The sequence below is a fragment of the Magnolia sinica genome, chromosome 8 (genome assembly GCF_029962835.1).
Source record: "Magnolia sinica isolate HGM2019 chromosome 8, MsV1, whole genome shotgun sequence".
NCBI classification, from domain to species: Eukaryota; Viridiplantae; Streptophyta; class Magnoliopsida; order Magnoliales; family Magnoliaceae; genus Magnolia; species Magnolia sinica.
In genome coordinates, this window is record NC_080580.1 from 52177638 (window position 1) to 52192534 (window position 14897).

At 37.6% G+C, this 14897-nt stretch overlaps 1 protein-coding gene across 2 annotated transcripts in view; it reads left to right on the plus strand.

The window, feature by feature from the left end:
• The first annotated feature begins 13982 nt into the window (after positions 1 to 13982).
• Positions 13983 to 14897, plus strand: part of LOC131253311 (rab escort protein 1) — a 67972-nt gene continuing 67057 nt past the window's right edge. The window contains exon 1 of one of the 2 annotated variants that reach the window (XR_009175081.1): positions 13983 to 14859. Coding sequence is in view for 1 of the 2 variants with exons in the window: in XM_058254270.1 (XP_058110253.1) it covers positions 14192 to 14859 (668 nt within the window). In the remaining variant the exon portion in view is untranslated. The remainder of the gene's footprint in view (positions 14860 to 14897) is intronic. The other variant, XM_058254270.1, reaches the window with a different exon arrangement.

A 14897-nucleotide genomic window follows, 5' to 3' on the forward strand; every position in this document is an offset into this window, starting at 1 on the left:
TTGACTGTTTGCCCTATATTTATTAATTTTTGTTATCTCTGCCTCGCTTTGGTTCTGCTAAGTTGAATTGCGCAACTCTGATTATTCCTGTGTGGATTTAATTTGAATTAGAATGAAGACACATGTGCATTTTATTAAGTTAACACCTGGGAACTCGGGATCGGAGTCTATGTACTCGGGTACTAATTTTCGGGGCGTTACAAACCTCGTAGTGGAAGAGGCTTTCAGATGAGAGAAACGATAAGGAGAAACAACGTTCCTCTTTGGCAGTTGGTCCCTGGATCTTCGCTTTTCTAGGAAAACGAAAGAAGAAGAAAAAGAAGAAGAAGGTCTGTAAAAGGTGAATAAAGGCGACATTTGGCCCTTCCCAAGCTCATAAATACTTCCGTCCACGCCATGAGGCTGGTGTTCGGTGCTCTGTGAGCCCAACCATGATGTATGTGTTTCATCCATTCTGTTCATATGTTTTTACAGATCATTTTATGGCTTCATCCCAAAAATGAGAGGGATATAAATCTAAGGTGGACCACAACACAGGAAAACAGTAGTGATTGGATATCCACCGTTAAAATCCTCATAAGGCCCACAGTACTATTTATTTGACATCTAATCTATTGATTAGGTCGTACAGACACAGATGAAGGGAAAAGGCAAATATCAACTTGATCCAGAACTTTTATGGCCCCCAAAAAGTTTTTAATGGTCTACGACACTCATTCAACATTGTTTCCTGTAATGTGGTCCACTTGAGATTGGGATATACATCATTTTTGGACTCATACCATAAAATCATCTGCAAAAATATATGGACGGCATGGATGAAACACATACATGGTGGTGGAGCGCACAGAGCACTGAGCACCAGCCATTGGCTGGTGGCAGGGGAGTAGCCAATCCGTCACTTTCTCGGGGGTTGAAACAGAAGATAACTTCTTCTTCACTCCAGGACTGTACGACTTCTGAAACAAGGACGGGCATTTTTGTCCAAAAAAATATCCAAAAGTTGTTAGAAGGCCACTCTTAGGATATCTGGAACGCTGTAGTTCCCAAGGTAATTTGACCAACCTTCGAGGTCAGTACAGTCAAAATCCCTTTCTCTTTTCTTTTCCTTCCAGCAACCAGAACTAAGTACTCTCCTTCCTTTCTTCTTTCTTTTCTGTTTCTTTTTCCAACAACTAGACATGGGAATACCCCACCAGGCCAAACCGAGTGGACTCGATGAAATCGTTGTGTCATATGGCACATCCAAATCAGACCTTAAACAGGGTTTTCTTTTGGAAACGTCAAGTTACTCATATCTAGTACTACTATAGCCTGGGAATCTAACTTATTCTTAACCATGTGAATTAGGACAAGATTAAACCTTAAGGTGTGTGTCCGAACATTTAATTTTGGTGGTAGACGATCAGGCAACCAACGGTTAGGGTTTTTATCCTTTAAGCTTACTTGATTTAAGATATTATTATCCTGCCATTTATAAGCTTTCATGACACTGTGATCTCCCTGAAATTGTTTAATTTACCAACATCAATTATTTATCCTTTGAGAATTTTGGTATGACATCAATTATGCATGATCTTTATATCTTTATAGTTTACGTGAGGCCATGCATTCAAGTCTTGCCCTTGCCTTTACCAATTAGCCCTTGCTACTCTTTTATTTATTAAATTGGCCATTGCTACTCTTCTTATTATTGAGTTGGCCATTGTCACTCTCCTCATTATTGAGTTGGCCATCGCCACTCTCCTCTTTGTTGAGTTTTCTATTGCTACTCTCTTCTTTATTTTGTTAGCCTTATGCTATCTATCTTTAAGGCTTGGGCATGTGTCTTGAAATTATAAAGCTCCTATGATTCAGTTTACATTCTCTTTGATGCAAGTGAAGTGTTGAAGGTATCACAACTAGTGATTCAATTATTATATCATGGACGTAATGTGCTTTGGGTAGAGACCTCTTGGTCGATGCATAATTCCATGGGTTTTTGGGTAGTGGTGCATAAATCGATGTAAGTAATTTGCAATGCGTGTTACATCAGTTCTGGGATTGGATGTCGCAAATAATCGCTCCATGAACAAATCGTGTCATGTAATTCATCCAACCCATGTGTTGTGCCACCTCGAGGTGTTCATATAAATCCACAGTAGCGTTAAACATGCCGATGAATCTCCGTAGTGTAAGAATGAGAGGTGATACGGGTTTTCTATGAATTATATTCCACATTGTAATGATCACTATGTCTGATGAGCCGTACATACTTTGTTAGACATGCATTCATATATATGTTAGTTGCGCATACTGATACATCTCGTAGTAGTGGAGTACGTGACGTATCAGAATCTTTACATTGCTTTTGTGAGTCTCTTGAATTATTGATAATCTTAAAGGATAACCATCACTATGAGTAGGGCGTTGACCCTCTCCAACCGTACAGACAATGTAGGTGACGTACAAGTTAAGGACCCAGAAGATCAGTTCCCGATAAAAGATTCCGTTGGATAAAATAGAAAAATAGTTTATGCTTATTTATATTTCTGCTACGCAACTCAAATATTGTAATAAGCTCCCATTAAGAGAGCATTTGACAAATTTATTTAATTGTGGAATGATAAATGCAGTTAATTTTATTCTTGTGGATGATTACCTTTTCGAATGTAACTAGATGTAATCCAAGGTGAGACCTTGAGATATCCAAATTCTTACATTATTAATACCCAATTTCCTTGGGCATGAGTATAAACTCTGGCCGTGAAAATTCGGGATGTTACATTCGCACTGCATAAGTCTTCGATGTCATCGCCTGATCTTTGATGCCATTGAATAACTCCTCGATGCAATCAAATTGGTCCAGAACTGTCTAGTGAGTTGAGCTTAAATCCAAAAATTCTCCATGTCATCGAACTGGCTTCAATGACATCAAAACTTACCTTTGATGAAATCAAATTTTGCACTCAATTGTCTAGTAAAAACTTGCTTGTTCATTAAAATCTCGATGTGATTGATCGTCCTTCGATGGCATTGAACACTTACTTCGATGTCATCAAAATCGAAGTGTGTTCGATGCAATCGACAGTTAAGTTTCGGCAGTTCTGAATTTCTGCACTTTGCAAATTCGATTTTCTTCCTTCTTCACTTGGTTTTCTTGGATCTTGGACTCTTGAAATCTTCAATCTTTGTCTCTAAATATCCAATCCTTGCTTTGGCAATTCTTGAGCATCAACTCCATGCTTTTAGCATTCTTTTTACCTTAAGCTCTTGAAATCACCTCGCAAGACAAGCATGCATAAATATATTGATTATGCGCTTATTATGTTCATAAAACCAAGGTATAAACAGGGGGAAATATGCAATATTTGACACTCAACAAGACTAAGGATAACTAAAACAGAAACCAAATTTTGTTTTATAGTTCAATATTATATTCATCTAACTTTTGATTTTTCCATTGATGGCTTTCACACTATTTTCAATCTTTTTCTTCTTTTATTTTTCACAACGGTCCTTTAATGGAGCTTTAATAAGTAGCCCTTTTCGACGATAACTATTTTTTTAGTTGGGTTTTACTTTTTTTTCAATTCTTTTCATTAAACATGATGGAAAAATTCCATTGGTTTGGTTTCTATCATTCTCATTAAGTTAATAATTCAATATCAAACTTAGACTTTAATTTGTAAACTACATATGACATATGGAATCATGACTCATTCAATGTTTAAAACTTCCAATTAAAGATTAAAAACTTCAAACTTAACCTTAAAAATCTATCAACTAAATAAAATCTAGGATTTAAAAATCCTCAACATTATGTATCTTACCATTCTAATCTTTGGATTATCTTTAAAATCACTTAAATTCATAGAAAATCTCTGTAAGTGCTGTAAAGTATAAAGCACATTTATTTTTGTCAAAGTTCGATGGACAAAACAACTTTTGTTCAAGTTCAAGAAGTGTAGATGAAAAGTTCACTTTTAACATTCAAGACATGAAGATGGAAAGTTCACCTTCAAAGTTCAAGATATGAAGATGGAAAGTTCACCTTCAAGGTTCAAGACATGAAGTTGGAAAGTGCAAGTTCAAAACAAAAAGATGGTTACTTTAAGTCCAAAGTTCTCTAGCTCTACTTCTCTTCTAGTTCAAGATCAAGTTACAAGACTACTTCAAATAAAAGATCGAATGAACACAACTGACAATACAAGTACAAACTACAAGGTATAATACACTTCCAATGTTCAATGTTTTCAGGTATATGTGACCCTAGAAAGACCTTAGACTTAGGTTATTTCGAATGCCAAACATAATAGGGTTTCTATACTTTAATTGGGCTTAAGTTACCTTAGTTCGACTAGTCTAGGCTTTGGTTCCACCATTCTAAGCTTTCAACTAAAAATTGGATAAAATTTGTTGGTTCCTCAACTAGTCCAGAAATGGGCTCGACCAATCGAAGGTGGCTCGTCTCGAAGTCCAGCAATGTATTTTGGGCATCCTTAACTGGTCGAAGGCATTGCTCGACCAGTTGAGCAGGCAACTCGACTAGTCAAAAGATAGTTTTGATCCGATCCCACCTGAAATTTGAAATTTGGTTGTTTCTTAGACCAGCCGAAGGAGACCTTAGACCAGTCGAAGTAACAAATTTTCAGCCTATAAATAAAGGTCTTTTCTCACTCCGAAATATATCATTCAAGCTACCAAGAGCCTTCATTTTGAGAGAGAAAAGTCCCTATCTTCTTCAAGCTATAGAACGGTATTTTAAATTCTTTTTAATAGCTTATTATTTTGTAATTTCTAGATCTCTTTTTATGAATCATATGTTTTAAAGGGAGTTCTTGTTCTTCCTTTTGAGAGCTAAGAAATTCAAACAAGTAGCCCAGGTTTGAATTAAATTAAAATCTATCTGGAACCTAGAACCCTTCATTTTGGTTATTGGACATTGAACATTGAACATTCGTCATCAACCGAAGCGGTTCTACAGGTTACGTCATTCAGTGTCTTCTAAAGAAGATAAGTATCTACTTTTCTATTTTTAGTTTATTTGAGATATCCAGGAAAATCTCATTTATTAGTTTGACTGAGATAGCCAGAAAATCTCAGTGTGTGAGGTTTTGATTGTGATAGCCCTTCAAAATCACAACTGTATATGTTTTAAGGTGAACCTGTGAAAACCTTGATTTTTAGTGAACGCCAATATCATGTAAGTTGTGATTACTGGGATAGAGTAGGTGTGGCTGTTTGAGAACAGTTGGTGTACACACCGAACCACTATAATTCATGGTGTTTATGTGGTGAATGATTTTTTAGATGTACATGTGGTGAATGTTTGTAAATCTGTATGTACATGTGGTGAATGCTTGTAATAGATAGCTTTCATTATTTACCTCTTGTTTTAGTTTGCGATCTTGATCCTTACCGCATTCAAGAAATTAGTTGTCCTACCATAAACATTTATTTTTGGTATAAAGTTGTCCTTTGAACAAGGTTTATATTAATTTCTCAATACTATTACAATTTAGATCTCTGATTAAGTTCTGATTTATTTATTCTTTCAGTACTTTAATTTTTATTTGGCATAATCCTATTCACCCCACCCCCCCCCCCCCCCCCCCCCCCCGACGCCCTCTAGGACTGTAAGCTCACCTCTTTCAATTTCAAATTTTTTTTTTTTTAAAAGATCTCAAAAATTAAACAATTCAGCACAAATCTATGGAATTTGCAAAGGAAATCTACCCCCAAGGTAAATTTCACATTGTCCTCAATGTACAAATATATGCAATAAGAGCAATATGAGAGCAACAAAAATAAAGAGTGGATGAAAAGTACCTAAAAGGTAACAGACAGATCAGCTAGTGCAAACTTCCTATCAATTGGTGTTTCAGTAACTAAACAAAACTAATGAAGCAAACTAATCATACGAAAACAATAAAAACTCCTAATCTAAACTATCAATCATTCAAAGGCAACAATTATTCCTCTGGCAAGTATCTCAACAAAATTTTTAATCGTCTTCTCAACAAGATCATCCACAAACCTACATTATAGTAAACTTGGATGTCATGGACCATAATTGTCCGGAGAAATATGCACACCTCATGAAAAAAAATCCCTTCTTGTTGTTATGAGGTGTCCAAAGAATATATGATTCACTTATGGCAGAAAAAATTTCCAAGTAGTGGACCTTGGTGAATAAGAGGCTACAAACAGTTGAAATTCAATAAAATTCTCTTTAGTCAGCATAGTCTCCATAGAATCTGAAGTTTCAGACTTTGGTTCTAATTCCAACTCCTCCACCCTTAACAATAAACATTTGGTATTGGTGGAATGAGGTTTTTCAAAATAATTTTCTTCTCGGTCAATGTTAGGCATCAAGATACAATTCTGCAAGGCATTCATTATATTTCTAATTATAGGATCATTTGAATCTGCAAAGTGTGCCAAGCATACTTTTAGAGGTTCATGAATTTTAATAGAAATAGGCTCATCATCTTCAAATATATTAATCAAATTTACCTCATGGATCATATGCTCATCCAATTGTGGTTTATACAAATTAAATACGTTCAGTTTTAAAGTCATATTTCCAAAGGATATTTTCATGATCTCATTCCAGCGATTGATTATGGCATTAGCAGTAGCTAGGCATGGTCGACCTAGTATGATAGGGATTTAAGTGCTCGCATTTATAACTGGGTGTGTATCCAAGATAATAAAGTCTACCATGTAGTAGAACTTATCCAGTTGGACCAACACATCTTCAACCACTCTTTTCGTTATTCTAGTCGAGAGGTCAACCAATTATAACATTGTTTTAGTAGGTTTTAACTCACGAATGCCCAATTGCTCGTATATCGAGTATGGTATTAGATTAACACTTTCCCCAAGATTTAAAAGCGCTTTATCAACCCAAAAGTTTCCTATTACACATGAGATCCTAGGACTTCCAGGATCTTTATATTTTAGGGCAATGTTTTAATTAATAATGACAATCACCTATTCCGTCAAGAAGGCTTTCTTATACACATTCAGCTTACACTTTACTGCACAAATCCTTTAAGAATTTAGCATAAGATAAGAACTATCTAATTGTGTCCAACAAGGGGATGTTGATCTTGACTTGTTGGAAAACCTCTAAAATGTCCTAATTTTCACTTTGTCATTTCGATGAGGCCATAAATCACACCCTTACTCTTGAAACTCGAGTTTGCTTGACTTAGTTGCCGAGTCGAGGATGTGAGTTGATGTAGAGGGGATAATTTATACATATAATCATAATAATCATCACAAATAGTAAGCTTAATTAATTATCATGCATCCAATTAAGAATATCAATTATCTACTGGCTGATATACAGCCTAAGTTCATATATCATTATTTAAAAGTAATAAATATAAAATAAAAATTTATTTATTCTCATAGCAAATCTTTAAGAGCACACCTCTCAAAGTCATCACTCCACATGTGGAGACTCCAATTCAATTCCTTGTCCTTGATGATTTTTCAATCAATAGAATAAGCTAACAGCCCAGCAAGTAATTGTACGTATGATTCGCAACATAGGCATGATAAAATTGCATATACAGGAATCTTAGTATGCACATTACTACATAAATAGTTTCTTTAATGAACAAACAGGGCTATAGCTGCGCACATTGTTTGGCTTGTCAACACCCATCCGACTAAGATCCATACAAGCTCAACACGTATAAGAGTCTACTAACATCCTGCACGAACACCAGCTTGAGGTATCTCACGTACCATGTGCAACTGTATATTCTATTAGTGAGTGTCCCACTATAGAGATGAGCAAACTCCTTCCCCAACCTCGACTATAATCCAAGGAGCATGCCATATTGGTACCAACACGGGTTCCATTGGGAACTTTGCCTGAGAATTTAAGGGATAACTCAATCCCCGAGTTGTCAGGTGTTTTCAAAATAACAAATCAAATATAAGACAATTGCATACTTAAATAGATTAACATATTACAAAAGTTAAGCAAAAGTAAGTATATAATGTTATGCAATGCATGCAAAAAAATCCATCCGTGACAGTGACTACTTACCCATAATATCCATTCCATTTCGACCATTTTACATGTCCTTATGGATCCGATGACTGTACTCGGGTCTACGATCCATGGAAAGTTTCTTTTTTCTTTTTGAGTCATAACTAGAATACAAGCATTAAGTTAATTTTTTCCTTAGTGTTCATTTTCTTAAAACACTTACAAAAATGAATAAGATCATAAGATTGTTACATTAGTCCACTAAATCAGCCAATCAAGTCCATAATTTCTTATATATGAGCCATAAATAGTCCATTTATCATGTTTCTAACCATATTTCAAATATATTAATCTTTGTTAAGTTTGACTTAGGATCAAGATCTACCTTAAAGACAATTAGATGTTTAGATCCATTCGATCCAAACATTTATTTTCTTATATTTTCATAAAAAATTTGGTTGCACCAGAGCAAAAATTTAGTTGGCCCAAGTAAAATTTGGTTGTTCGAATTTCTCTGAAATCTGAAATAATGCATTGCTGGAAACTTGACCTAGATCACCCTCGAGCTGACTCAAGCTAAGTTTGGTTGGCCGAACCCAGGGTCGGGCTGGCCAAACTTGCAACTAATTTTACAATTAAAGTTGCTGGAAACTCGACCTACGTTGAAGTCGGGCTGACCCGAGCTAAATTCAACTGGCCAAACATCCTCAATTTTACATGAATTTTTTTCACAATTTAAAACAATAAAAACCATGATCAAGTACACTATCCTATGGTCTTTTCTAAGGTCATTTTACCTATTGGTTGGCATACACTTGATCTTATGCTTGAAATCATTCACAATCTTTAATACTTGAGATGTTGAGTCGTGCTCTTAAAGTGTCGTAGAGGACTGAGGTGTGCTGAAGATACATATCGCATTTTGTCTACTAAATTTGACAACTACATGTGTGCTTAGGATACTAGCACTTACACAACTCCTGACAACAACACCAAGGCTGTAGATGAGTTGGAGGTTAGCCATGAATCCAGCAACCCACCTAAAATTTCACTTCAAGCTATAGCGGGCTCACCCACTCCTTAAACTATGCGTGTTCATGGACACTTATATCAAAGCCCGGTCACTATACTTATTGATTCTGGTAGTACCCACAACTTTGTGGACCCCGCTGCCATAAAAAAGGTTGTGATCATCGCTTCCGTTGGAGATTCATTTGAAGTTATGGGTTGCCAATGATGATCGTTTGATGAGCCAAGGCAAGTTCATGGACCTATCACAGTGATTGTAAGACTTCATTGCCTCCACCGACTTCTATATACTTCCTCTAGGTGGATGCGATGCGGTTCTCGAAGTGCATTGGTTACAAACTCTAGGGCCAATTTTATGGGATTTCACCCGCATGTGGATGCCATTCACTATTAATGGACAGGAATATATCATTTAGGGCATGATGCAATCCACACTCCAGTTGGTAGATGGACCCACCTTTAATATAAAAAAAGCCAAGAAAGTAGAGTGATGTGTTCGGACAACCCCAAGTGCAGGGTTACGAAGTAGTAATGACTCGATGAGACCGAGGTCATACCCACAGGGACTTGCTATTTGTGCAAATTCTGAAATATGCTATAATTAGAACTAGAAACTAATATAAACATTGAATTTTTTATATAGAGTAATTGTGAAATGAAACTACCAAGAATAAAGTACTAGAGCACTAAGGATCTACTTATAGTCATCTTAATGCTATCTTATTTGATTCAATCAATATAACTCAATTGAAATCGAAGTCCTAACCTATCCAGTCGGATTACAGAGTAGTTGAAAACATCATTCATATATCAAAACAGATTATGAACTCTTATTAGATTGGTTCCCTCATAAAGCATCAACGACTTGATTATAGTACATTCAAAGCATCTATCATACTCGGAATCAATGATAGATCAATAGATTTTATATATCAAACTATTATAATATAGGTAAGAAAACATTCATAGCTTTCATAAGCATCCAATGTGTCTGGAGTCGACAATGGATCAAAATAAACTAGAATGATTTCTTCCAAATAACTTGAATCAAAGTAAAATAAACATCGAAACGAACTACAAGCTTCACCTCTTAGCTCTAACTAAGAGATTAGCCAACCATAGACATGATTGAACTAAAACTCTTAAAGAAAACATGAAAACTAACTAAAACTAAAGGATTGAAGAGGAGGAAGGACTCCTTGAAGCACCACAACTCCTTGCTCTACTCCTACCCGAATTTATGCTTGGAAACACCTAAAAGATCCCTTTAAATAGGCTTGATTCGCACTGACTTCAAAACTGCCTCAAATTTACGCAGCTATCACAGCTTCGATGCCACCAAAGTCCGAGCGAAATTGTGAAATTGTCCATCAAAGAACTTTCGAAATTGCGTATTTTTACGATGCCATTGAGCGTCCTTCGATGCCATTAAACATATCCTTGATGGCATTGAGAAATGGTCCAATGATAAAAATCGATTTTTTTTTATTTTTGCGATGGCATCGAACTACCTTCGATGTCATCAAACACTAATTTTGATGGCATCAAAGGTGTCATCGATGGCATCGAACTATCGAATTTAGCACTAGCGATTTTTTACACTTTGTAACTTTGATTTTCTTCCTTCTTCACTTGATTTTCTTGGATATTGGACTCTTGAAATATTTAATCTTGAAAAAATAGATCCAATCATCACTTTGGTAGATCTTTGAGCATTAAATTCATGCTTTAAGCGTCCTTTTCTCCTTAGCTCTCAAAACCACCTCATACGAGAAAGCATGTGTAATTAAATCGATTAAGCACATTCATGATTATAAAAACCAATGCATAACAAGGATAAAATATTTAATATTTCACACTCAACATGATGCATGGTGCCGCGTTTGTGTAGCATGGAAGGCATATCTGGCCCAACCCTATTAACACCTGAGTTGAAGACTCTATTAGACACCTATAAAGATGTCTTTATAGACCCCATGCGGTTACCACCTCCTAGGTCCCATGACCACCAAATTCTGTTGATTGATGGGGCTCAACTTGTTAGTGTAAGGCCTCACCACTACCCGCACTATCTGAAAAATGAGATCGAGCGACTGGTTCAAAAAATGTTGGCAGCCAACATAATTCAACCCAATACAAGCCCATACTCCTCTCCGGTACTTTTATTACACGAGGCAGATTGTAGTTGGCAATTATACATTGATTATCGTGCCCTTGATTAGGTGACCATCAAGGACAAATACCCCATGCTAGTCATTGATGAGCTGATTGATGAACTTCATGAATCTCATTATTACACAAAGTTGGACTTAAGGTCTAGGTATCATCAATTTTGTGTTGCAGAAAGGGACATTCCCAAAACAACATTCTGGACGCACAAAAGGGCATTATGAGTTTATGGTAATGCCATTCAGGCTCACTGATGTGCCATCAACATTTCAAAGCCTCATGAACAATATTTTTCATCATTACAAAAATTTGTATTGGTATTCTTTAATGATATTCTCGTATATAGTAAAACATGGTAAGAACACTTAAAGCAGGTCGCAATTATTCTGGACATCTTACAGGCTCACCATCTATATGCAAGGATGTCCAAATGCAGGTTCAGTCAACAAGAAGTAGAGTACTTAGGGCATATAATATCCGGTATGAGTAGCTGTGGAGCTAGGGAAAATCCAAGCTATGTTAAATTGGCCCAAGCCCAACTCACCAAAAAGCCTTACGAGGATTTTTGGGCTTGAGGGGCTATTATCGCAAGTTTATAAAAGACTATGGTAAGATCGCAGGCCCAATCACCTCTCTGCTCAAGAAGGACTCTTTTTGTTGGAATGAGTGAGCAGACCAGGCTTTCGTAAGCCTTAAAGAAGCTATGACAAACCTACCTCTACTTGCCTTACCCGATTTCTCAAAACCCTTTATTGTAAAATGTGATGCGTCAGGTGGAGGGATTGGTGGAGTTTTAATGCAAGAAGGTCGTCCGATTGCCTTCACTAGCCAAGCACTGCAAGGAAAAAGTCTATCCTTGTCCAAATATGAAAAGGAAATGCTAGCCTTGGTTCATGCAGTTCAAAAATGGAGACCACATTTACTTGGTCAATGGTTCATTATTCGTACTGACCACAAAAGTTTAAGATTTCTCCTGGAATAGCAAATCGCCACTCCACCTCAGCAAAAATGGCTCATCAAACTTATGGGATATGATTACAAAGTGGAGTACAAGAAGGGAATTGACAATGTTGCACCTGATGCTTTATTTAGAAGGCGTGAGGTAGGGGAACTCTAAGCCATATCCACGCCTGTTTCTGATTGGTTAGATGAAGTCAAGAAGGATTACCCCAGTGATCCAACCACTCATGATCTTATTAAACTTTGCAACAAAGGCTAGCCGGATACTAAGAGGTATGGCACGCATGATGGGCTTCTATTTTGCAAAGGACGACTATTCATCTGGTCATCTAAATCTAGATAAAACATAATGTTCGAGATGCATTCTTCTCCCACGACTGGTCATGTGGGGTATGATAGGATGTTGCAAAGAATCAGGATGTAGTTTTATTGGACAAGATTGAGAAAGTCAGTAAAAGACTTCATCAGGGAATGCGACATCTGTCAACGAAACAAATATGGAAATCTCTCTCTCACGGGTCTCCTCTAACCTTTGCTAATATTGGAGTATATTTGGACAAACATTGCCATGGACTTTATTGAAGGACTTCCTCTCTCACAGAATCAGTACATGATCCTTGTGGTGATAGATTGATTGTCCAAGTATGCTCATTTTGTTGCTCTTAACCACCCTTACTCGGCTAAATTAGTTGCACAAGCTTTTGTATACCACATACTTAAACTCCATGGGATGCCGTTATCTACAGTTAGTGACCGTGATCCAGTCTTCACCAGTGCTTTTTGGTAGGAGTTATTTTGCTTGCAAGGAAGCCAGCTATGCATGAGCTCATCATATTATCCCTAGACCAATGGCCAGTCAGAAATTTTGAATAGATGCCTTGAGGGGTATTTATGCTGTTTTTGTAGCCACAAGCCCAAGGAGTGGACCCGTTGGCTTTCATGGGATGAGTGGTCATATAATACAACCACCTGTTTAACAATTAAGATGACCCCCTTTGAGGTTGTTTATGGAATTTCTCCTCCGTCACTCTTGAGTTACATACCAGGTATGACTAAGGTACAAGCGGTAGAGACTGAATTACAACAAATGGATATTGTCCTACAGATCCTCAAGGATAATCTTGTTAAAGCACAGGTTCAAATGAAGAAATTTGCTAATTCTCGTTGTACAAATCATGAGTTTGGAGCATAGGGCTGGGTTTATCTCAAGCTACAACCTTATTACCAAAGTACTGTCGCTCAATGTCATTTTATGAAACTATCATCTAGCTTCTATAGCCTTTACCAAGTTTTATAGTGCATTGGTCGAGTTGCTTACAAACTTAACCTACCTCAAGGGTTCAAAGTTCATTCAGTCTTTCATGTGTCTCAGCTTAAACAGAAAATGGGGTCAGTTTTCTAATTATAGACAACCCCACCTACTTTGTTGTTTGAATACTCTATTACTAAGGAGCCTAGATCACCAGATGGTGAAGAAAAATAATAGGGTGATAACCGAGCTTTTGATTCAATAGTGAGATTTTTCACATAAAAAAGTGACTTGGGAGAGTTATACATCTATTAGGAAGTAGTTTCCAAACTTCAACTTTGATAGCAAGGTTGGTACCTGGGGGAAGGATTATTACATGGACATGAGTTGTGGTTTGAATAAGTCAAATATAGCGATGTTAGGGTAATTGCTAGGGAATAGAGATATTATTTTTTGTTTAATACACGGTGAGTCCATATGTTATTGATTTTTAAGATTAGTCCACTTGTTAGTCGCAGTTGTTAAGCTATCGTGAATTTAAATCAAGCTATTGAATGAAAAAGGACATAAGAAAAATTTAACATTTTTTTACGAGAAGACTCTCATTCTTCATTCAGCTTGTCAGCGACATAAGAAGGAAGTCTAATCCTATCAGCGTTGCTGGAAACTCAATTGACTTCGTACAGTAAGATTTGGTGAGGATTTTCTTCGCTTTGGGCTGTATATTCGTAACCACAATACCGCCTCAACGACTATATTCCAGATTTCCAATCGGAAGGAGACCGCCAACAATGGCCGATGACACCTCCGCATCCGATACCAATTCCCATCCCTCCATCGACCCCTCTTCCTTTGATCTAATCGTTGTCGGCACCGGCTTGCCGGAATCCATTATCGCCGCCTCCGCCTCCTCCGCCGGGAAATCCGTCCTCCACCTCGACCCCAACCCTTTCTATGGTTCCCACTTCTCATCTCTTTCCCTCGCTTCCTTCTCCTCTTTCCTTCACCAACGTTCTCGCCTCTACTCCCACGTTGAAATCTCCTCCCACTCCCCCCAAACCCTAGATGAACATTCCAGAAGATTTTCCCTCGACCTCTCCGGTCCCAGGCTCTTCTTCTGCGCCGATCCCATGGTCGATCTCATACTCAGGTCCGGCGCCAGTAACCACCTCGAATTCAAGAGTGTCGACGCCAGCTTCCTCTACCGTGAGGGCCACCTTTCCCCTGTCCCTGACTCTCGTGAGGGCATCTTCCAGGACCGGACCCTTGGTCTGACTGAGAAGAGCCAGCTGATGAGGTTTTTCAAGCTTGTCCGGGAGCATTTTGCATTGGATGGCAGCAGCGGCAGCACTGGTGGTGGGAGCGTTGATGAGGAGAGGAAGAGGATTCCCGAGGAGGATTTGGAGAGCCCGTTCGTGGACTTCTTGCAGAAGCAGCGGTTGCCGCCCAAGATAAAAGCGTACAGATCACACCGCCCTTCCTCTTTTTGTTAGTAAG